At 65.1% G+C, this 23,333-nt stretch overlaps 2 protein-coding genes across 2 annotated transcripts; one reads left to right on the top strand and one right to left on the bottom strand.

The window, feature by feature from the left end:
* The first annotated feature begins 2,058 nt into the window (after positions 1-2,058).
* Positions 2,059-8,313, top strand: GTPBP3 (GTP binding protein 3, mitochondrial). Its single transcript, XM_082297915.1, has 9 exons — positions 2,059-2,123; positions 2,400-2,635; positions 2,941-3,027; positions 4,676-4,878; positions 4,994-5,066; positions 5,278-5,421; positions 7,375-7,540; positions 7,627-7,905; positions 8,000-8,313. Exons 1-9 carry the CDS (start codon positions 2,086-2,088, stop codon positions 8,229-8,231), a joined length of 1,458 nt encoding a protein of 485 aa, XP_082154041.1. The 5' UTR covers positions 2,059-2,085; the 3' UTR covers positions 8,232-8,313.
* A 464-nt stretch (positions 8,314-8,777) lies between these two features.
* On the bottom strand, positions 8,778-13,866 carry PLVAP (plasmalemma vesicle associated protein; the record flags this gene model as incomplete). The annotated part of the gene is made up of 6 exons (XM_082297698.1): positions 13,483-13,866; positions 11,866-11,944; positions 10,823-11,415; positions 9,806-9,914; positions 9,612-9,687; positions 8,778-8,922 (listed from the first exon to the last, which is right to left on the bottom strand). The coding sequence occupies exons 1-6, from the start codon at positions 13,858-13,860 to the stop codon at positions 8,778-8,780; spliced, it is 1,380 nt and encodes a 459-aa protein (XP_082153824.1). The 5' UTR covers positions 13,861-13,866.
* Between the last annotated feature and the right edge of the window lie 9,467 nt (positions 13,867-23,333).

Raw genomic sequence — 23,333 nt, forward strand, 5'->3', positions numbered from 1 at the left:
CTTGGGAATGGTGCCAGTTTTGGGAGAAGGGAAAACTGGGCACAGGGTGGGGAGGGGGCGCGGGGTCAGCTGGGGCTGCTCCAGGCCTTGCAGGGGGAGCAGGGCTGTGAATGCGGGGATTGTGAACCCCTCTGGAAGATCGCCTGATGGAGATCTTCGTGGAGAATGGGGGAGTTTGGGGCATCCACAGGGGCAGAGAGGGCGGTGTTGATGGTGTCGGGTATCCCGGGAATTCCGGTGTCCTGGGCATCATCCCTGCCTGGATCGCTGTGTGATTCCCTGCCTGGATCCTGTGTGATTCCCTGCCTGGATCCTGTGTGATTCCCTGTCTATCCCTGTGTGATTCCCTGTCTATCCCTGAGTGATTCCCTGCCTGGATCCTGTGTGATTCCCTGTCTATCCCTGTGTGATTCCCTGCCTGGATCCTGTGTGATTCCCTGTCTATCCCTGTGTGATTCCCTGCCTGGATCCTGTGTGATTCCCTGTCTATCCCTGAGTGATTCCCTGTCTATCCCTGTGTGATTCCCTGTCTATCCCTGTGTGATTCCCTGCCTGGATCCTGTGTGATTCCCTGTCTATCCCTGTGTGATTCCCTGCCTGGATCCTGTGTGATTCCCTGTCTATCCCTGTGTGATTCCCTGCCTGGATCCTGTGTGATTCCCTGTCTATCCCTGCGTGATTCCCTGTCTATCCCCGCCTGTATCTCTGTGTGATTCCCTGCCTGGATCCCTGGGTGATTCCCTGTCTATCCCTGCCTGTATCCCTGTCTACCCCCGTCTATCCCTGCCTGGATCCCTGTGTGATTCCCGGTCTATCCCTGCCTGGATCCAAAACCTCGGGTCCTGGGAAGGAGGGTGGGATGGGGACAGGGATGGGGACGGGGATGGGGTTCAGGATGGGGAGGTGGACACAGGATGGGATTTGGGATAAGAAGCGGGATCGGGAGCGGACAGGCAACGGGCTGGGATGCGGGAGGTGGATACAGGATGGGATTTGGGATAAGAAGCGGGATCGGACAGGCAACGGGCTGGGATGCGGGAGGTGGATACAGGATGGGATTTGGGATAAGAAGCGGCATCGGGAGCGGATGGGGCTGGGATGCGGGATGAGGAGCGGGATCCAGGGGCGGGATGAGACGCGGAACGAGGACCCGAGCCGAGCCGTGACGCGGCTCCCGGATCATTTCTCTGGTTCACGGAGCGCTGCGGGCTCGGGCGGCCGCGGGTCCCTCCCGGCGCGCGCTTTTGGGGGCGCTTCTGGCGGATCCCCCCCAGCCCCACAACCCAGGGGTCAGTGCCGACCCCTCCGCGGGGATGGGACCCCCGGGATGGGACCCCCGGGATGGGCCGGGATTGGGGTTCCCCGGGGGAGGAGCGGCTCCGGTTTGGGCGGGTGCGGAGCCGGGGTTCAGCCCCGGGGGTGCCGAGCGGAGGGGACCCCGCAGGGTGGGCAGGGGTTCCCCAAATCCCCCCGGGGCTCCAGGACACCGCAGGGTGGGGACAGACGGACCTTCCCCCGCCCGGCACGGGGACAAGCAGTGAGTGCAGAAGGGACGGGGCAGCGGTGGGCTCTGCCATGAGGGGGGTCCCCCCAATTCTCACGGGGAGCCGCCAGCTCAGCGGGGACACGGGGACATCCCTGAGGGGCTGGGGGTGATTTTTAGGGTACAGCAGCTCCGAGCGGGAGCGCAGCGCCTCGAAGGGACGGAGGAGGGGTGGGGTGCAGCCCCGCAGCCCCCTCGGGGTGGGAGTGCGGGCAGGGGGACCCCGAGGGGACGCGTGGGGACCCCCGGGCGGGGCCGGGCGGAAGCGCCGGGCCCTGGCGGCTTCAGCCAGCGCGCCGCCATGTTTGCTCACTAACCAATCAGAAGCCGTGTTGTGCCGTTAGCCCCGCCCCTCTGCGGATATTGCCCAATAGCGTGCTCTAATGGGCGGCGCGCTGAGGCAGGCATTCCGCCGTGGCCGCAGGATGACCAATCAGAAGCGGGATTTCCGCGTTAGCCCCGCCTCTCAATGAGCATCGACCAATGGCGTGCGGCGGTGGGCGGGGCCAGGCGGGCGCGCGGAGGGCGGCGGGAGGGCGGTGATGGCGCTGCGCGGGGCCGTGAGGGCGGCGCGGGGCAGGTGACGGGGACAGGGGGGACATGGGGGGCACAGGGGTGCCTGTGGGGTGGGGAGCCACGGGAACGGCTGAGCCGGGGCGGTTTGGGGACCGTGGGAGGGGGGGGTACGTGGGGAGGCGGTGCATGGGGAGGGGGAGTAGCCAGGGAGGGAGGTACCTGGGGAGGGGTCCCACCTGGGGAGGGGTCCCACCTGGGGAGGCTCCCTGGGTGTCCGCGGTGCCCCTGCCCCCTCTGTGCCCCAGCCGGGGGTGCCCATAAGGACCCCGGCATCCCGCAGGTGGACGCGTCCCCTGAGCTCGGCGGGGGGAGGTGACACCATCTTCGCCTTGTCCTCGGCCCCCGGGCGCTGTGGGGTGGCCGTGATCCGTGCCAGCGGCCCCGGCAGCCGGGGAGCCCTCCAGAGCCTCACCGGCACCCCCAAAGTGCCCCCACCCCGAGTCCTGGCCCTGCGGCGCATCCGCGACCCCGACACCGCCGAGACCCTCGACCGCGGCCTCGTGGTGTGGTTCCCAGGTTTGGGGGGCGGGGGGGGGGCAGCGATTGGGGTTCGGGGAGGGTCTGGTGATGGGTTAGGGGCGGCTCAGTGCCCCGTGGAGGTCTTGGGGTCTGGCACAGTCAGGGCTCAGCCCCCTCGGCTTAACCCCGGCACTCGTTTGGGGTTGGGGTCACTGCCCGGCCCCTGCACAGCGATCCTACAGAGCTGCTGCTGGGGAAAGAGGTCTCTCCTGAAGCTTCCCAAATCCTAGTTTGGGGTCTAAACATGGGGAGGGGCTGGCTGGGAGGTGCCGGGTGCCCACCCCAGCCCTGTGTCCCTGCAGGGCCCCGCAGCTTCACCGGGGAGGACTGCGCCGAGCTGCACGTGCACGGGGGGCCCGCCGTGGTCAGCGGGGTGCTGCGGGCACTGGGTGAGCCCCCGGTCCCATCCTGGCCCTTTCCCATCGTATCCCGATCCTTTCCCATCCCATCCATCCCCTCAGGGTGCTCCAGGCACTGGGTGAGCCCCCGGTCCCATCCTGGCCCTTTCCCATCGTATCCCGATCCTTTCCCATCCCCTCAGGGTGCTGCGGGCACTGGGTGAGCCCCCAGTCCCATCCTGGCCCTTTCCCATCATATCCCGATCCTTTCCCATCCCCTCAGGGTGCTGCGGGCACTGGGTGAGCCCCTGGTCCCATCCTGGCCCTTTCCCATCCCTCCTGGCCCTTTTTCCCTTTCCCATCCCATCCTGCTCCTTGGGATGCTCTGGGTACTTGGTAAGGTTCCCCCCGTCCCTCTTTTCCCCCTCATTTTGGGGTGCTGAGGGTGCTGGGTGAGTTCCCCAATCCCTTTTACCCCGTTCCCTTTGCATCCTAACCCATCCCATTTCCCCCTTTTGGGATCCTGAGGGTTCTGGGTGAGTTCCCCAATCCCTTTTATCCCCATCCCATTTCCCCCTTCCCTTTGGGATCCTGAAGGTGCTGGCTGAGTTTCCTCCCATCCCTTTTGTCCCCATCCCATTCCCTGCTTCCCTTTTGGGATCCTGAAGGTTCTGACTGAATTTCCTCCCATCCGTTTTATCCCCATCCCATTTCCCCCCTTCCCTTTGACATCCTGAGGGTTCTGGGTGAGTTCCCCAATCCCTTTTATCCCCATCCCATTCCCCCCTTCCCTTTGGGATCCTGAAGGTTCTGGGTGAGTTTCCTCCCACCCCTCTTTTCCCCATCCCATTTCCCTCTTCCCTTTTGGGATCCTTTGGCTGAATTTCCTCCCATCCCTTTTGTCCCCATCCCATTTCCCTCTTCCCTTTTGGGATCCTTTGGCTGAGTTTCCTCCCATCCCTTTTGTCCCCATCCCATTCCCTGCTTCCCTTTGACATCCTGAGGGTTCTGGCTGAGTTCCCCAATCCCTTTTGTCCCCATCCCACTTCCCCCTTCCCTTTGGGATCCTGAAGGTGCTGGCTGAATTTCCTCCCATCCCTTTTGTCCCCATCCCATTTCCTGCTTCCCTTTTGGATCCTTTGGTTGAGTTTCCTCCCATCCCTTTTGTCCCCATCCCATTTCCCTCTTCCCTTTTGGGATCCTTTGGCTGAGTTTCCTCCCATCCCTTTTGTCCCCATCCCATTCCCTGCTTCCCTTTGACATCCTGAGGGTTCTGGCTGAGTTCCCCAATCCCTTTTATCCCCATCCCATTCCCCCTTCCCTTTGACATCCTGAGGGTTCTGGGTGAGTTCCCCAATCCCTTTTATCCCCATCCCATTTCCCCCTTCCCTTTGGGATCCTGAAGGTGCTGGCTGAGTTTCCTCCCATCCCTTTTGTTCCCATCCCATTCCCCCTTCCCTTTGACATCCTGAAGGTTCTGGCTGAGTTCCCCAATCCCTTTTATCCCCATCCCATTTCCCCCTTCCCTTTGACATCCTGAGGGTTCTGGGTGAGTTCCCCAATCCCTTTTATCCCCATCCCATTCCCCCCTTCCCTTTGGCACCCCGAGGCTTCTGGCTGATCCTCCCCCGTTCCTTTTCCCTCGGGAACACCCCCACACTTCCCGAGCCTCACCGGGGCTGTCCCGTGCCTCCCTCAGGCCGCCTGCCGGGGCTGCGTCCGGCCGAACCGGGCGAGTTCACGCGCCGGGCGTTCCACCACGGCAAGCTGGACCTGACGGCGGCCGAGGGCCTGCGGGACCTGATCGGGGCCGAGACGGAGGCGCAGCGGCGCCAGGCCCTCAGACAGATGGAGGGGGACCTAGGGCAGCTCTACCAGCGCTGGAGCCACACCCTCACCCAGGTGGGAGCCACCTGCGGGGCTACCAAGCCCTCCCGCGGTGGCCACCGCCTTGGGGGGGGTGGGGGGGAGGGACACAGCTCGGGGCTGTCCCCACTGATTCCCACCCCAACCCCAGGCGCTTGCGCACCTCGAGGCCTTCATCGACTTCAGCGAGGATGACAACGTGGAGGAGGAGGTTTTGTGCCAAGGTGAGGTCCTGCTGTGCCCGTGCCAGCTCCGTGTGCCCAGCGCGCTGCTGAGCCCGGTGGCGCTGCGGAAATGGTGGCTTTTCCCATCCGGCTGCTCCAGCTCCACGTTTGTCCCCCTGGTCCGGACACGGGGCCACTCCCAGGGGGTTTTCTCTCCCAAATTTGGGGGCCAGGACGTGCTGTCCCCCAAGCAGGGGTTGTGTCCCCACAGTGGATGTCACCGTGCGGGCGCTGGAGCGGGAGATCCGAGGCCACCTGAGGGACGGGCGCCGGGGGGAGCTGCTGAGGGGAGGGGTCCGAGCGGTCATCGCTGGACCCCCCAACGTGGGCAAGAGCAGCCTCCTCAACCTCCTCTGTGAGTGGGGCGTGGGGGGAGAATTCCCAAAATTCCCCAGGGAGTCATTCCTGCTGTCCTCAGGTCACCCATGGCAGGGATCGGGATAACGCTCCCAAAATTCCACAGGGAATCATTCCCGGTGTCCCCACTTTACCCACAGTGGGGAGCAGGCATGGAGAAGTCGGGATAACGCTCCCAAAATTCCACAGGGAATCATTCCTGCTGTCCCCAGGTCACCCATGGCAGGGATCAGGCATGGAGAAGTTGGGATAACGCTCCCCAAATTCCCCAGGGAATCATTCCTGCTGTCCCCAGATCACCCATGGCAGGGACCACGCATGGAGGAGTTGGGATAACAATTCCAAAATTCCCCAGGGAATCATTCCCGGTGTCCTCAGGTCACCCACAGTGGGACGAGGCGTGGAGGGATCGGGATAACATTCCCCAAATTCCCCAGGGAGTCATTCCCGCTGTCCCCAGATCACCCATGGCAGGGATCAGGCATGGAGAAGTTGGGATAACGCTCCCCAAATTCCACAGGGAATCATTCCCGCTGTCCCCAGATCACCCATGGCAGGGACCACGCATGGAGGGGTTGGGATAACGCTCCCAAAATTCCACAGGGAGTCATTCCCGCTGTCCCCAGGTCACCCATGGCAGGGAGCAGGCGTGGAGGCGTTGGGATAATGCTCCCAAAATTCCACAGGGAATCATTCCTGCTGTCCCCAGATCACCCATGGCAGGGACCACGCATGGAGGAGTTGGGATAACAATTCCAAAATTCCCCAGGGAATCATTCCCGGTGTCCTCAGGTCACCCATGGCAGGGACCACGCATGGAGGGGTTGGGATAACGCTCCCAAAATTCCACAGGGAGTCATTCCCGCTGTCCCCAGGTCACCCATGGCAGGGACCACGCATGGAGGGGTTGGGATAACGCTCCCCAAATTCCCCAGGGAATCATTCCTGCTGTCCCCAGATCACCCATGGCAGGGACCACGCATGGAGGAGTTGGGATAACAATTCCAAAATTCCAGAGGGAATCATTCCCGGTGTCCTCAGGTCACCCACAGTGGGACGAGGCGTGGAGGGATCGGGATAACATTCCCCAAATTCCCCAGGGAGTCATTCCCGCTGTCCCCAGGTCACCCATGGCAGGGAGCAGGCATGGAGAAGTCGGGATAACGCTCCCAAAATTCCCCAGGGAATCATTCCCGCTGTCCCCAGATCACCCATGGCAGGGACCACGCATGGAGGGGTTGGGATAACGCTCCCAAAATTCCCCAGGGAATCGTTCCCGGTGTCCTCAGGTCACCCACAGTGGGACGAGGCGTGGAGGGATCGGGATAACATTCCCCAAATTCCCCAGGGAGTCATTCCCGCTGTCCCCAGATCACCCATGGCAGGGATCAGGCATGGAGAAGTTGGGATAACGCTCCCCAAATTCCACAGGGAATCATTCCCGCTGTCCCCAGGTCACCCATGGCAGGGAGCAGGCGTGGAGGCGTTGGGATAATGCTCCCAAAATTCCACAGGGAATCATTCCTGCTGTCCCCAGATCACCCATGGCAGGGACCACGCATGGAGGAGTTGGGATAACAATTCCAAAATTCCCCAGGGAATCATTCCCGGTGTCCTCAGGTCACCCATGGCAGGGACCACGCATGGAGGGGTTGGGATAACGCTCCCAAAATTCCACAGGGAGTCATTCCCGCTGTCCCCAGGTCACCCATGGCAGGGACCACGCATGGAGGGGTTGGGATAACGCTCCCCAAATTCCCCAGGGAATCATTCCTGCTGTCCCCAGATCACCCATGGCAGGGACCACGCATGGAGGAGTTGGGATAACAATTCCAAAATTCCAGAGGGAATCATTCCCGGTGTCCTCAGGTCACCCACAGTGGGACGAGGCGTGGAGGGATCGGGATAACATTCCCCAAATTCCCCAGGGAGTCATTCCCGCTGTCCCCAGGTCGGCGCCCGGCCGCCATCGTGTCCCCCGCGGCGGGCACCACGCGGGACGTGCTGGACGTGGCGCTGGACATCGGGGGGTACCCGCTGGTGCTCAGCGACACCGCGGGGCTGCGCCCGGCCACCGACCCCGTGGAGCGTGAGGGGGTGACCCGAGCACGGCACCGGTGAGGTTCGGAGGGGGGCGGAGAGAGCCGGGAGGAAGTTTTGGGGTGACCCGGACAAGCGAGGTGACATCGCCGCGTGTCGCCAGGCTGTGCCAGGCTGACCTGGTGCTGGCCGTGCTGGATGCCACCTCGGTGTCACCCACGCCGCTGGCTCTGGGCGCTGCGCTGGCCGCCCTGGAGCCGCCCCCGGACACCCCCTGCGTGCTGGTGCTCAACAAGGCCGACCTGCTAGGGGGGCTCCGGGGGTCCCTGAGTGCCACCTGTGCCCGGACACCCCCTGAGCCCCCTGCCACCCTCCTGTCCTGCAAGACGGGCGAGGGGCTGGAGTCACTCCTGGAGCTGCTGGCGCAGCAGCTGGCGCAGCTGTGAGTTCGGCGTGGGGAGGGGGGGGAGCGAGAATCCCAAACCTTCATCGCGGGTTTTTGGTGCGCTCCAGGCTGGCTGATCCCGCTTTTCCAGGTGCGGGGATCCCCTTTTGGGCTCTCCCAGCCTGACGCAGAGCCGGCACAGCCGCCACCTCGGTGCCTGCGCGGCGGCGCTGGCGCGGTTCGGCCGCGGGGACAGCGGGGACCTGGCGGTGGCAGCGGAGCAGCTGCGCTTGGCACGGCGAGAGCTGGGCAGGATCACCGGGCACGTGGGCGCCGAGGATGTCCTGGATATTATTTTTAGGGATTTTTGTGTTGGGAAGTGATGGGGGATGGGGGGTTCGCTGTGGGGTCCCCCCCGGTGTTGTTGTGGTGTCACCGGGATTAAACCGTGGTGCCTTTGGTGGCTTTGGTGGTGTGGCCTCGCTGGTGGCCGTGTTTGGGAGCGTGGAGCCGGCTCCGAATGTGAGGAAAAAAACCCGGGAAAAGCCCCATTTCCTGGCCAGGGGGACAAACACGGAGCAGGAGCGGCTGGAAGGGAAAAGCCACCCCGGGTGTCCCCGCCTTGGGGTGTCCCCGGCCCCGATGTTGACGTGGGGCACATCCCTGTGCCCCAAACCCCCCCCCTCACACCCTAAAGATGCACCGTGGCGGGGATTTGGGACAGCCGGGATCCATCCCAACCCATGGAATTCCCCCAAGCCGTGGGAGATGGGGGGTTTTTCTGGGCCACCCCAAAAGTGGCCGCTCCTTGGGGACACCCCCCGTGTCACCCTCCGGGCTCGGGAAGCGCCTGGTGCTCCGAGATTATCCATGGAGGAACTCCAGGAAATCCTCTGGCGGTGCTGAGTCGCTCCCCCCGCCCCGGACCCTCAGCGAGCCTTTGTCACCTTTGTCACCTTGGTCACCTTGGTCACCTCGACCCCATCCTGCCCGCTGGGCACTTCCCGGGGCATCGCCATCCCTTTGGGGAGGGTGGCAGGAGGTGGCAGCGCCCTTATCCCGGCATGGACGCGGCTTGGGGGACACTTGGGATGGCGCAGGAGGGGCCCGGGGAGGGGACAAGGGACACTCTGGGAGCTCTCGGTGGCGCCGAGGCGCTGGCAGGGAGCGCCTGGCGTGCGGGCAGAGGCGGCGGGGCAGGAAAAGGATTTTCCACAGGAAGCACGGCCATAAATCCCGGAGTGACGGCCGGGAATGAATCCCTGCCCCGCTCCGGGGAGGGGACGGGGGGGGGGGGGGGGTTGGGGGCCAGCTCAGTCCCTCGTCCTTGGGGACAAGGACATCCCTGTCCCTCGTCCTCGGGCGTTTCCCACCGTTGTGCGGAGCCGGGATGGAATTCCCGCTCGCCACGCCGGTTTTTTCCATGGATTTCCATCCACACGCGTGCTGCGAGTTGTCCCCAAATTGGGGGCCGGCTGTTGTCCCGCTCCAGCCAGAAGGCGGGGATACATCTGACGGTGGGGGGGGGGGGACACGCGGGAGGAGGGGGTTTGGGGACACGGGGACAAAGGGAGGGTGGCCCTCGGGCCGGGGGTTGCCATCCGTGCTGCGGGAAGCACCTCCTGGGCGGCTCCTGGTTTTTCCATGCGTTTTTCCAGCGTTATCCGCTGTGGGGAAAATGGGATCAGGTCTTTGGTACCCCCAGGACCCCTGGGCAGCCCGCGGGGGGGGGAGGGGTCCTTGTGTCACCTCTGTCCCCTCACCTGGGGTTCTTCAGGGTGGCCGTGTACTGCTCCATCACCTGCAGCATCCGCTGGAGCTCCTCCAGGTTCTTCTTTCCTGGTGGGATTGGGATTGGGATTGGGATTGGGATTGGGATTGGGATTGGGATTGGGATGGGCACCCAGGGGGACACGGTGGCCCCGCAGAGTGTCCCCCAGTCCCTCCAGGGACTCACCCATGGTGCCCAAGGTCGCCGGGTTCCTCAGGATTTCCATGTAGGAGCCGGTGCCAGGGAAGGAGCCCAAGTGGCCGGCGCTGCCCGGCACCCGCGAGCCCAGCAGGTCCAGGTGGGGCATCTGGGGGGGGGGGGGGGGAGGGCAGCGGGGGCAGTGGTCAGCGGGGGCAGTGGTCAGCGGGGCACCGGGCAAGGGTGGCACCCTTCAGAGTCAAGCAGCAGTCACTGGTGGCACTGGTCAGCAGTGGCACAGTCCCAATGTCCCCAAGGGAGTCCCCATGTCCCCAATGCCCCTATGGCCCCACATCCCCAGGGCCCCATGGGTGTCCCTGTGTCCCCATGGGTGTCCCCATGGGTGTCCCTGTGTCCCCAAGGGTGTCCCCATGTCCCTGTGTCCCCAAGGGTGTCCCCAAGGGTGTCCTCATGCCCCCAATACCCCATGTCCCCATGGAAGTCCCTGTGTCCCCAAGGGTGTCCCCAAGGGTGTCCTCATGCCCCCAATACCCCATGTCCCCATGGATGTCCCTGTGTCCCCATGGATGTCCCTGTGTCCCCATGAGTGTCCCCATGTCCCCAATACCCCATGTCCCTGTGTCCCCATGGATGTCCCCGTGTCCCCAAGTGTGTCCCTGTGTCCCCAAGGGTGTCCCCATGCCCCCAATACCCCGTGTCCCCAAGGCTGTCCCGGTGTCCCCAATACCCGATGTCCCTGTGTCCCCATGAGTGTCCCCATGTCCCCAAGGGTGTCCCCATGTCCCCAATACCCCGTGTCCCTAAGGGTGTCCCCATGTCCCTAAGGTTGTCCCCATGTCCCCAAGGTTGTCCCTGTGTCCCCAAGGCTGTCCCCATGTCCCCAATACCCCATGTCCCCAAGGCTGTCCCTGTGTCCCCATGAGTGTCCCCGTGTCCCCAAGGCTGTCCCGGTGTCCCCAAGGCTGTCCCCGTGTCCCCAATACCCCATGTCCCTGTGTCCCCATGAGTGTCCCCGTGTCCCCAAGGCTGTCCCCATGTCCCCACCTTGGCGCCCATGCAGACCCCGAGCTGCTCCCTCAGCGCCTCCGCCTGCGCCGCTGCCGCCCTCCTCTTCTCCTCCAGCTCCTTCCCCACCTTCTCCTTCTCCGCCTCCAGCTTCCTCCTCTCCTCCACCCCGTCCCTCTCCCGCTTCTCCAGGCCCTGGATCCTCCTCTCCAGCTCCTGCATCTCCCGGGAGCAGTTGAGCTGGCACTGCTGCACGCTCAGCTCGCAGGTGTTCTTGTGGATGTAGCGGGCATCGCGCTCCTGCTGCCACCGGAACAGCCCCTCCGTGCGCTGCTGCAGCTGCCTCAGCTCGTCCTCGGCTTCTCTGCACCCGATTTGCTTCACCAGCTCCGTGACCCTCTGGAATTTGTCACCCATGTCAACCTTGAGGGAGCGGCACTCGCGTCTCTGCAGCTCCAGCTCGGTCCTGCTGAAGTCCCCCATGGTCTTGGCGCTCTGCAGGTCCTGCTGGCACCTGTCCCTGTCCTGGGTGGCTTTGGCCAGCGTGGCCTCGCTCTGCCGGCTCCTTTCCTCCAGGTTTTTCTTGGATAACGTGGCCTGGTCCAGCTGCCGCTGCAGCTGCAGCTTCTCGGCTTGGGGGGAGCGCACGGGGAGTTGGGGGACGGGGGTTTGGCTTCCCCCCGGGTGCCACCCCATGGCTCGGGGTGACGCCTCTGCCTGGCACAGGGCTGGGGGGAGGGTTGGGGGTGCCCAGGAGGGTGGGAGGGGAGAGTTGGGGGGATCCTCAAAGGGTGGGAGGGGGTCCTGGGGTTCCGAAGGGGGTGGGAAGGGGGTGCTGGGAGTGGGAAGGGGGTGCTGGAGGTCCCCAGGAGGGTGGGAAGGGAATCCTGGGGGGTCCCCAGGGGGTTCTGGGGGCCCCCAGAAGGGTGGGATGGGAGAGTTGGGGGTCCCCAGACGGTGGGAAGAGGGTTCTGGATGTCCCCAGGAGGGTGGGAAAGGGGTTCTGGGGGTCCTCGGGGGGTGCTGGGTGTCCCCAGGAGGGTGGGAAGGGGGTCCCCAAGGTTTTCGGGGGGGTCTCTTACCGCTGCAGGAGGTGTTGATGAGGGCGCTGGTCATGCGGCACTCGGCCAACCTCAGCTGCAGGTACACGACCTCCTGCAGCTGGGGGGAGGAAGAGGAGGAAGAGGAGGAAGAGGGGTCAGAGCATCCCAAAACCACCCTCCGGCATCAGCCAGGACCCCACAGGGAATGGAGAGAACGCTGGGGGATGAGGAGGAAGAGGAGGAGGAGAGGGGTCAGAGCATCCCACAAAGACCCCCCAGCATCACTTCGTGCGTTCTGTGAGAATTCCGGGAGCTGGGGAGGAGGAGGAGGAGGAGAGGGGTCAGAACATCCCAAAACCACCCCCCGGCATCAGCCAGGTCCCCACAGGGAAAGAGGAGAATCCTGGGGGATGAGGAGGAAGATGAGGAGGAGGAGGAGGAAGGGGGGGGGGGCGGTCAGAGCATCCCACAAAGATTCCCCTGGTATCACCTCGTGAGCACCTCGGGGCTGAGGAGGAGGAGAAATGAGGATGAGGAAGAGGAGAGGGGTCAGAGCATCCCAAAAGGAACCCCCGGCACCACCTCAGGGGCACTGGAAGAGCTCCAGGGGCTGAGGAGGAAGAGGAGGACGAGGAAGAGGAGGAGGAGAGGGGTCAGAACATCCCAAAAGGACCTCCCGGCATCACTCTGTGGGCTCTGTGAGAAGTTCGGGGACTGGAGAGGATGAGGAGGAAGAAGAAGAGAGGGGTCAGAACATCCCCGAGGATCCCCCGGCGTCACCTCTTGGGTGCTGCGGGAGCTCCGGGGGAACGGGAGGATGAGGAAGAGGAGGAGGAGAGGGGTCAGAGAATCCCAAAAGGGACCCCCGGCACCCACTTAGGGGTGCTGGGAGAGCTCCAGGGGCTGGAGAGGAGGACGAAAAGGAGGAGAAGAAGAGGAGAGGGGTCAGAGAATCCCAAAAGGGACCCCCAGCACCACCTCAGGGGCACTGGGAGAGCTCCAGGGGCTGGAGAGGGTGAGGAGGAGGACGAAAAGGAGGAGAAGGAAGGAGAGGGGTCAGAAAATCCCAAAAGGGACCCCCGGCACCACCTCACGGACGCCGGGAGAGCTCCAGCGGCAGAGGAGGAGGAGGAGGAGGACGAAAAGGAGGAGAAGAAGAGAAGAGGGGTCAGAAAATCCCAAAAGGGACCCCCGGCACCACCTCAGGGGCGCCGGGAGAGCTCCAGGGGCTGAGGAGGAGGAGGACGAAAAGGAGGAGAAGGAAGAAGAGGAGAGGGGTCAGAGAATCCCAAAAGGGACCCCCGGCACCCACTTAGGGGTGCTGGGAGAGTTCCAGGGGCTGAGGAGGACGAAAAGGAGGAGAAGGAAGAGGAGAGGGGTCAGAAAATCCCAGAAGGGACCCCCGGCACCACCTCACGGATGCCGGGAGAGCTCCAGGAGAACGGGAGGACGACAAAGAGGAGGATGAGGAGGACGAGAACCCCGAGATTGAAACCCGCTCGGCCAAACCCCCCCCCGTGGCGATTTGGGGCTGGGGTTGGGGGGTTTCACATTGGCACCACCGCCGAGACCCGCGGGCCACGAGGAGGGGACGACAGCAGCGTTCCCGCCAGGAATTTGCCAGCCCCAAATCCCTGCCCGAATCCCGGGATTCACCTGCGGCACGCTGCCGGAAGCCTGGCTGCTGTTACACTTCTCCAACTCCTTCTGCACCTTCAGCGCCAGCCCCTGCAACTTGTCCTTGTCCTTGAGGGTGGCGTTGAGGGCGCGGCTCAGGTTGGCCTTGGTGGCATCCAGGGCGACGATCCTGCGGTAGTGGCTCTGCACCTGCTCCTCCAGCAGCCTCAGGTGGGTGTCGGTGCCCGCCTGGGCGTTGCCGTACACCATGAAGAGCACGAGCCCCAGGATGATGAGGAATTGGATCAGCGAGGTGAAAAGGAAAATGTACTTGACGTAAAACCCGCAATCCCGCTTCGGGATCGCCTCCTTGCGCTCCAAGCCGAACTTGGCCATGGCGAAGCTGCTCTTCTCCATCCTCGCTTCAGCTCTGGCCGCCCCACCCCGCCGGGACCCCGCTTTTTAGGGGGGGTGGGGGGGAGATAGTGGCGGGGCGGAGCTGCTCCTGACGCGGTGTTTGTATCCCGGGATTTAATATTTCCTCCTGCCGGGCTCTTTCCTGCTGTGCCGGATGCTCCCGAGGACCCGCCGGGTTATCAGGGCGCAGCTTCTGCTGGCGCGGGGATTGTTGTTCCTGGAGTGGGGAAGGAAAAAAAAAAAAAAACCACGGGATTCTGTTCCCCCCATCCCGTTTTCGTGCCCGGCGCTCTCCTGGAATTGTCTCCCGCCCCGAAATTCCCAGCCCGGCGTGAGAATTCCAGGGAATGATCCCGCCGGGTTATCAGAGCGCTGGGATTGTTGTTCCTGGAGTGGAGAGGGGGGGGGGGGAAAATGGGATCCCATTCCTTCACCCCATTTCGGTGCCCGGCGCGCCCCTGGAATTTTTTTCCTGCCCCGAAATTCCCAGCCCGGCGTGGGAATTCGATCCCGCCGGGTTATCAGAGCACTGGGATTGTTGTTCTGGGGTGGAGAGGGAAATAAACCTGGGATCCCATTCCTTCACCCCATTTCGGTGCCCGGCGCGCCCCTGGATTTTTCTCCCGCCCCAAAATTACGGGACCCCATTCCCCCCATCCCGTTTCTGTGCACAGGACATCCCTGGAATTTTTCTCCCGCCCCGAAATTCCCACCCCCGGCACGGGAATTCCAGGGAATGATCCCGCCGGGTTCTCAGGGCGCAGCTTCTGCTGGCGCTGGGATTGTTGCTCCTGAGGTGGAAAGGGAAAAAAACCTGGGATCCCATTCCCCCCACCCCATTTCTGTACACAGGACATCCCTGGAATTTTTCTCCCGCCCCGAAATTCCCACCCCCGGCACGGGAATTCCAAGGAATTCGATCCCGCCGGGTTCTCAGGGCGCTGGTGCTGGGATTGTTGTTCCTGGCGTGGAGAAGGAAAAAAAAAAAACCTCGGATCCCATTCCCCCCATCCCATTTCGGTGCCCGGCGCGCCCCTGGAATTGTGTCCCACCCCAAAATTCCCACCCCCGGCACGGGAACTCCAGGGAATTCGATCCCGCCGGGAGGGCAGGGATAGGACGATGGAGGGGACCCCGATGGTGGCCCGGGGGTAGCCCGGGGGTGGCACCGAGTGACGCGGGCACGAAGCCACCGTGGGAAGGCAGCGGGGACAGGGATACCGGGAGCTGCTCTGCCGCGGCTTCCCAGCATCCTCGGATCCGCTTTGAAGCGGGTTTCCAGGAAAGTTGGATTTTCCTGCGGCCGCATCCTGTGCAAAGGGCAGCGCCGCATCCGGGCCCCCCCTCCCCGAACCCCCCCTTCCCCTCGGGGGGATCCCCCCGTGCCCCCCTGACCCTGGAGGGGACAGCGGTGACATCCCAGAGTCCCGGTGAGGCGCTACCGATCTCTGGTAGGTGACACTGAAGATGTTCCCCACCCCTCCCCCCTCCCCAAATTCCAGCATTTCCTCCCCAAAAAAGTTCCAGCATCTTCCCCCAATTCCAGCGTTTTCCCCAAAATCCCTGGATTTCCCCCCAAATTTCTTGTCCCCCTCCAAATTTCGGCGCCGCACGCCCCAAAATTTCTTGTCCCCTCCTCCAGATTTCAGCAATCCCAAACCCCAAATCCGCGTGGGCCCAGCGCAGCCCCACAAAGGTTTGGGATGGGGCGGGGAGCTGGGAACAGCGTTCCCACAGTGTGGGGGCGGCTTAATTACAGCGGGGGCCTAATTACAGCGCGGGTTAATTGGGGATGGCACAAAGGGGGAACGGGACCTCTGTCGGGATCCCGGGAGGCTGCGAGGAGCCCTCGGGATGGGATCCAGGAGGGAGCATCCCAACGGCGACAGCGGCGGGCAGGGGTCCGGCAATGTCCCCTCGGGGGGGGCGGGGGTGGCAATGTCCCCTCGGTGGGGATGGCAGTGTCCCCTCGGTGGGGATGGCGGTGGCAGTGTCCCCTCGGTGGGGATGGCAGTGTCCCCTCGGTGGGGATGGCGGTGTCCTCTCGGTGGGGATGGCGGTGGCAGTGTCCCCTCGGTGGGGATGGCGGTGTCCCCTCGGTGGGGATGGCAGTGTCCCCTCGGTGGGCGGGGGGTGGCAGTGTCCCCTCGGGGGGTCCGGCAGTGTCCCCTCGGGGGGGATGGCGGTGGCAATGTCCCCTCGGTGGGGATGGCAGTGTCCCCTCGGGGGGGATGGCGGTGGCAATGTCCCCTCGGTGGGGATGGCAGTGTCCCCTCGGTGGGGATGGCGGTGGCAGTGTCCCCTCGGTGGGGATGGCAGTGGCAGTGTCCCCTCGGTGGGGATGGCAGTGTCCCCTCGGGGGGGATGGCGGTGGCAATGTCCCCTCGGTGGGGATGGCGGTGGCAGTGTCCCCTCGGTGGGGATGGCGGTGTCCCCTCGGTGGGGATGGCAGTGTCCCCTCGGTGGGGATGGCAGTGTCCCCTCGGTGGGGATGGCGGTGGCAGTGTCCCCTCGGTGGGGATGGCAGTGGCAGTGTCCCCTCGGTGGGGATGGCAGTGTCCCCTCGGTGGGGATGGCGGTGGCAGTGTCCCCTCGGTGGGGATGGCAGTGTCCCCTCGGTGGGGATGGCGGTGGCAGTGTCCCCTCGGGGGGGTGACTCACTGTTATTTGCAGCTCAGGAAAAGGAAGCGGCGGTAGCTGAGCGTGGCTCCGGCAGCGACACCGGCCGGGTCACCGCAGACACTTCCCTGTCCCCAGGGGACGCGGCGCAGCCAGGGCAGGAAACAGCCACCGGCCAGGGGTCAGAGCCCGGCGGGGCCCCACGGCTCGGCCCCCCCCGGGCATCCTGCGGGGCTGGGAAGCGGGGTCGGGCACAGCCGGTGCGCTCTCCGAGGGATGGGGACAAGGTGACAGTGGCCGCGGGCAGCGTCTGGACACCGCCGGACACGCCGCTTGTGGTGGCACTGAGGGGCAAAGGGGCAGTGTGTCCTCCCCCCCCCCTTCAGCCATCCCACCCCAAACGCCACCTTCGTCCCTTCACGGAGTCCCCTCCGAGTCCCCGGCGTGTCCCCAAGCCAGCCGGGGTGACACTGGGGTGGGGACACTGCTGCCAAGCCCCGGCTGGGTGGAGCCACGGTGGCAGCGATGTCGCCGTGAGGGGACGGACACCGGGAGTGGCCCCGCGACAGGCGGGTGGTGGCTCCGTGTCCCCCAGTCCCCCCTCGGGGTGTTTTGGGGTCCCTGGCAGTGCCGTTGGGATCCGGGGATGGGAGAAATCGCTGGAGTTTGGGGAGATATTTGGGTTTGGGGAGGGGCCAGTTGGGGTCAGGGGAATAGGGGACAGAGGGCTGGTGGCACAGGGAGATGTCCCGGAGAGCAGAGCATTTTATTTACCCAATTATTATATTTATTTTTTATTTATTACCCAATCTTCCCAAAATTCCCGGTGTTCCCGGTTTCCGGAGCGCTGCGGATGTGGCGGTAACTCCCGGAGCGCATCCCAGAGCTCCGGTGGGAAAACAGTGCCCGGGATGAGCCGAAACTGCCCCAAAACTGGGAAAGGGACCCCTCAGTCCCGTGTCCGGCTGCGGAGTGGGATGGGGACACCGCGGGAGTGGGACACGCGGCGGCATCGCGAAGGGATTGGGGGATGTGGGATCGGGACACGCGGTAGGATCGGGATCGCGATTTGGGACACAGCGGGATTAGGACGTGCAGTGGGATCGGGACATGGGATGGGATCAGGAGCCACAGTGGGATGGGGACACGGGATCAGATCAGGAATTTCAGTGGGATTAGGGCACACAGGATGGGATCAGGACACGTCTCCCACCCCCATCGCTCCCCGGGCTGCGCTGGCGGCTCCGGGGCCGGGAATGAGCCCCCGCTGGTCCCGGTGTTGGGGACACCGCGGGGACACGGCGGGGACACCGGGAACGTCGCGCTCAGCGGGGCGGGACCGGGGGGGCCTCAGCCTTTCCTGCAAGGGGGGGGGACAGGGAGTGAGTCCCCCACGGGGTCCTGCTGCCCTGGGGACACGGGTGACAACGGCAGCGAAGCCGCCATTCCTCGCTGTGCCCCGTCCTCGGGATGTCCCCTCTTCCCAGGATGTCCCCCATTCCCGGAATGTTCCACTCCCTGGGCTGTGCCACCTTCCCATCCCCTTTCCCAGGATGCCCCCTTCTCCTTGGTGTCCCCCCTTTTCCCCGGGATGTCCCCTCTCCTCCGGGCTGTCACCTCCTCGAGCTGTCCCACTTCTCGGGCAGTCCACCCCTCTCCGGGATGTCCCCTCCTCCCCGAGCTGTCCCTCTCCCCCCTTCCCGGGCTGTCCCTCTTCCCCAGGATGTCCCCCCTCCCCCCAAAAAGTACCGGGACAGGGGACACCTGCGCCCGGTGGCTCTGTCCCTCCCCCGCCGCCGCAGCGCCTCCACCTCGGCCGCGTAGTCCCGGCTGCGGGGACAGCGGAGCCACTGTGGGGGTGGCCCCGTCCCCGGGGTGGGGACACGGGGGGTCCCCAAAGGGAGGGAAGGACAGGGAAGGGTGGGGGGACAGGGGGTCCCCATGGGGAAGGAGGGACAGGGCAGGGAGGGATCTGGGGGGACACACGGGGTGTCCCCATGGGGAGGGTGTGGGACAGGGAAGGGGTGGAGGGATGGGACAGGGGTGGGGACCGAGGGACAGAGTAGGGGGGGGGGGACAGGGAAGGGTGGTGGAGGGGCTGGGGGGACACACGGGGGGGTCCCCATGGGGAGGGAGGGACCTGGGGGGACACATAGGGGGGGTCCTGGGGGGACACACGGGGGGTCCCCATGGGGAGGGAGGGAGGGACAGGGCAGGGAGGGACCTGGGGGGACACATAGGGGGGGTCCTGGGGGGACACACGGGGGGTCCCCATGGGGAGGGAGGGACAGAGCAGGATGTCACAAGGGCTGGGCGAGGGTGTGTCTGATTTTTGGGGCTGACTGCTCTGGGGGTGGCCCATCCCGCGGAAGGGGACAGGGACCTTACAGGGGGGTGTCCCACGGCGACAAGGACCTTACAGGGAGGGGGATGTGGCAGGGGACAAGGACCTTACAGGGTGTTCTCCAGGTCCCTGTGCCTCGCCTCGCAGCGCTCCCGGCGCTCCCGCAGCTCCCGCTGCTGCTCCAGCGCCTCCTGCAGCCGCCGCCGCAGCCCCCGCGCCTGCTCCGCGCCCCGCGCCACCTCCTCTGGGGACAGCGGCGACACCGGCGTCACCCCGAATCGGGCTGGCGGAGCCCCGGCCGTCCTCCGTGTGCGGGGGACAGAGCTCACCTTGCAGCGCCGCTTTGTCACCGGCCAGCTCGGCCCGCTCTCGCCGCAGGGCCACCAGCGCGTCCCCCAGCGCGGTGACATTGGCCTCCAGCCGGGCCTGGGGAGAGGGGACACGTGGGGACAGCGGTGGGCAGCGTCCAGCCCCCGAGCCTTCGTCTGCTGCCAGAGCCCTCCTCCTCCTCTGCCTCACTGTCACCCCATGTCCCCGAGCTGTCCCCGTGCTGCTGGTGGCCTTGGCTGGCTGTCCCCGAGCTGTCCCCGTGCTGCTGGTGGCCTTGGCTGGCTGTCCCCCTCCCGCCATGTTCCTCCAAAGGGTGGGGACAAGGATTTCATGGATTTGGGGACAATCCTGAAATCCCCGAAGGAATGGCTCGGCCTGAGCGTTGGGATCTCGGGAGAGCCTCAGGTCACCCTTGTCCCCAAGCTGTCCCCACGCTCCTGGTGGCCTTAGGTTGCCCCTAAGGGTCAGGGACATGGATTTCATGGATTTGGGGACAATCCCTCTTCCCCCGAGGGACGCTCATGCTGGGGGCGATGAGAGCCGTCCCAGCAGGCCGAGGTCACCCCGCGGGTGGCAGCGCTGGTGCCGGGGCGGGGACGGGGCTCTCCAAGAGCCTGTCCAGCCCTGCCCGGCTCCCGGCGCCAGCCCCGGGAAGCGGGAGCATTTTCCAGCCTCTTCGAGCCATTGTTCAGCCGGATGAGCCCAAGAGGGGCGGCGGGACCCGGCTCTTCCTCCGGGCTGCGGCTGCCGGGCCCTTTCCCGGCTGGAACCGCAGCTAAAAATACTCGGGAAGGAGAAACCTGGGAGCTCCGGCCCCGGCTGCTGCCTGGGATGGGGTAATTATAGGGATGGACAGCCGGGAATAGCTGCCCCCGCCGGGAGTGGGATGGGCGGGATGGAGCCGGGAGCATCCAGGGCTCCCTTTTTGGGGTGTCGCCTGCAGGGATGTGGCGGCTGTGCCCTCCCCAGGGTGGCTCTGCCCCTTATCCCAGCTCATCATCCCGGCTGGAACATCTTTCCCGGGGTTCTCCTGGTGGGAATTCCCACAGGGATGCAGCAACGCCCTGATCTCGGCTGCTGGACAGGGAGGGAGGGACAGGGGACGGTGGTGAGGGGACAGGGGGTGTTGTCCCCGTCCCGTTTTCCATCCCTGAGTCACCAAGCACCGCCTCGTCCCCATCCCTCGGGCCACCGACGGGGACTGGAGGCCGTGGTGAGGGGACAGGGGGTGTCATCCCCATCCCAGAACCCCCATCTCCCATCCTGGCATCCCAAAGCGACCAGGGACCGCCCTGTCCCCGTATCCCTCCGGCCACCCACCAGGACTGCGGACGCTGATGAGGGACCGGATGAGACAACGGGGGGTGTTGTCCCCATCCCGTTTTCCATCCTCAAAGCGACCAAGAACCACCTTGTCCCCATCCCTCCGGCCACCTACCGCCCGCTCCCGGCAGGACACGAGGCTGGCATTGCCCCTCCTGCTGTCCCCTCGTGTCCGGGCCAGCTCCCGGCGCAGCGCGTCCTCATCCCGCTCCAGCCGCTCCCGCTCCCGCTCCAGCTCCTCCAGGCGATTCCCGAGCTCCCGGCTCTCGTTGGCCGCCCTCTCCCGGCACCCCCGCAGCTTCCCCACGGCCTCGGAGCGCCACACCATCACCGCCACCGCCACTGTCACCGCCGCCACCAGCACCAGCAGCGCCGCGCACAGCCCCAGCACCTTCAGGGTGGCCCTGGGCACCGCGGGGTCCATGGCGGAGGGGACGCGCGGGGACACAGCGGGACAGCCGGGGACCCACCGGGACCCACCGGGACAGCCGGAGCCGCTCCTCCGGCCGTGGCTGTGCCGGGATGTGCCGGTGGAGCTGCTGGCCACGCCGTAATTGCCGCGTGTGGGCTGCGGTTTGTCGCAGGTCACAGCCCAGAATAGGTTTTGTTTGTGCTGGAGAGGGGACAGGGCTCTGTCCCAGCTGCGGGGACAAGCAGGGGTGAACTTGGTGGCCGGAGGTTTCCATCTGTCCCCACCACGGCGCTCTGTGTCCCCTCAGCAAGAAAACGCTGGGTTTTCGCGGGTTTTTATTGGAAATTGGTTAAAAAGTGCGGAATTGTGGAATATCTGCAGCAGCGTTGTCACGTCCCTGTCCCCTCCCTCCCCCTGCCCCTGTCCCCTCCCTCCCCCTGTGGTGGCCGGAGGGCAGTGGTCACTCCGGGATGTCCCCACAGAGCTGGGGACCCTGGGACAGGGCTGAGCAGGGGACACGGCACCCTGAGGCCACTGCCACCCCCAGGCCCCGCCAGGCCGGGTGGGGACAGGGGGTCCCCGGGGTGCTCCGGGTCACGGAAGGAGCATCCCGAGGAGGAGGAGGAGGAGGAGCACGGGGACACCGGGGGACACCGGGAGCCTGTCCCCTGCGGATCGCTGGCTCTGCGCGTCCTGCAGCTGCTCCTGCAGGAGCCGGTTCTGCCGCTGGAGCTGGGCCCTGATGGGGACAGGGACAGGGACAGGGACAGTGGGTGACAGAGGCGGGGGTGGCGGTGGGGATGGAGGGAGGTGGGGGACGCACCTGAGGCTCTGCTCCTGCTCCAGCTGCTCCCGCTGCCACTGCAGCTCCGTGCCCAGCGCGAGGTTCTGCTCTGAGGAGGGGACGGGGACAAGGGTGGCACAGGGGACAGGGTGGCACAGGGGACAGGGGTCAGAGTGGCCAGTGGTCAGGGATTGGAGTGGCCCAAGGGGACAGGGTGGCACAGGCAATGGGGGTGTCCCAGGGGATGGGGACAGGGTGACCCAAGGGGTGAGGACAGGGTGGCCCAGGGGACAGGGATCAGAGTGGCCCAGGGGACAGGGATTGGAGTGGCCCAGTGGTCAGGGATTGGAGTGGCCCAGTGGTCAGGGATCGGAGTGGCCAAGGGACAGGGTGGCCCAGGGAATGGGGGTGTTCCAGGGGATGGGGACAGGGTGGCCCAGGGGACAGAGATCAGAGTGGCCCAAGGGACAGGGGACAGGGTGGCCCAGGGGACAGAGATCAGAGTGGCCCAAGGGACAGGGGACAGGCAGCCTAGGGAATGATGGCCCAGGGGACAGGGATCAGGACAACACAAAGGACAGTGACCAGGGTGACCCAGGGGACACTGGCCACCCCTGCCCAGCACTCACCCTCCAGCCGGGTGACATTGGCCAGCGCCTGCTCCAGCTCCAGGATTTTTGCCTGCAGCGCTCCCTGAGCGGTGACACGGTGACACTCCGGACACTCCACCTCGGGCTGTCCCCTCCCCGTGACCCCAAAGCCCCCTCCCCCCAAAATCAGGGTGGTCCCCATGTCCCCAACACCCACCAGCTCCTCCTTGCAGCGCTGCCACCGCCCGCGGGCCTCGGCCAGGGACCTGTTGGTGACATCCGGAACCTCCAGGGAATTCCTGTCCCCTCCGCGGTGACACAGCAGGGTGGGCACCGCCACCGCCACCGCCACCACCACCACCACGGTGGCCACCATCAGGGTCACGATGGCCACCTCCTTCCAGGGGCACCTGGAGAACGCCATCCTGCTTCGGCCAGGGAGTTCCGTTCTCAAAATTCGGCAGTTTCGGTTCACAAAAGATTCAAAAAAAAAAAAAAAAAAAAAAGCCCCCGATGGGTTTTCCTGGAAATCACGTGCTTCCCCCAAATCCTGCACGGGACCAATCGGTGACTCCCGGCCGGATTTGGGGACATTCCCAGGTCGGATTTGGGGACATTCCCGCAGCGGGGGGGATCCGGGGAGAATGGGGGTGCGTGGTGGGGTTGCGGGGTTCATCCCGAAATTAAGGATGGGAACCCCAATGCCGCGTGCCGGGGCACCCCGTGGGGCTGGCGGGGGGGTGGGAGGGGTTGGGGGGTTAATGGGGTGAGGGGGTTTGGGGGGGTTTGGGGTACGGGGAGGTTTGGGGTGGAGGGTTTGGGGGGTTTGGGGAATTTGGGCTGGGGGAGGTTGGGGGATTTGGGGGGTTTGGGGTGGGGGGTTTGGGGTGGGGGGTTTGGGGTACGGGGGTTTGGGGGGTTGGGTTTGGGGGATTTGGGTTTTGAGGGATTTGGGGGGTTTGGGGGGTTTGGGGGATTTGGGGTTTGGGGGATTTGGGGAGTTTGGGGTATGGGGGAGTTTGGGGTGGAGGGTACGGGGGTTTGGGGGTTTGGGCGGTATGGGGAGGTTGG

The sequence above is a fragment of the Coloeus monedula genome, assembly GCF_965178545.1.
Source record: "Coloeus monedula genome assembly, chromosome: 27".
NCBI lineage: Eukaryota > Metazoa > Chordata > Aves > Passeriformes > Corvidae > Coloeus > Coloeus monedula.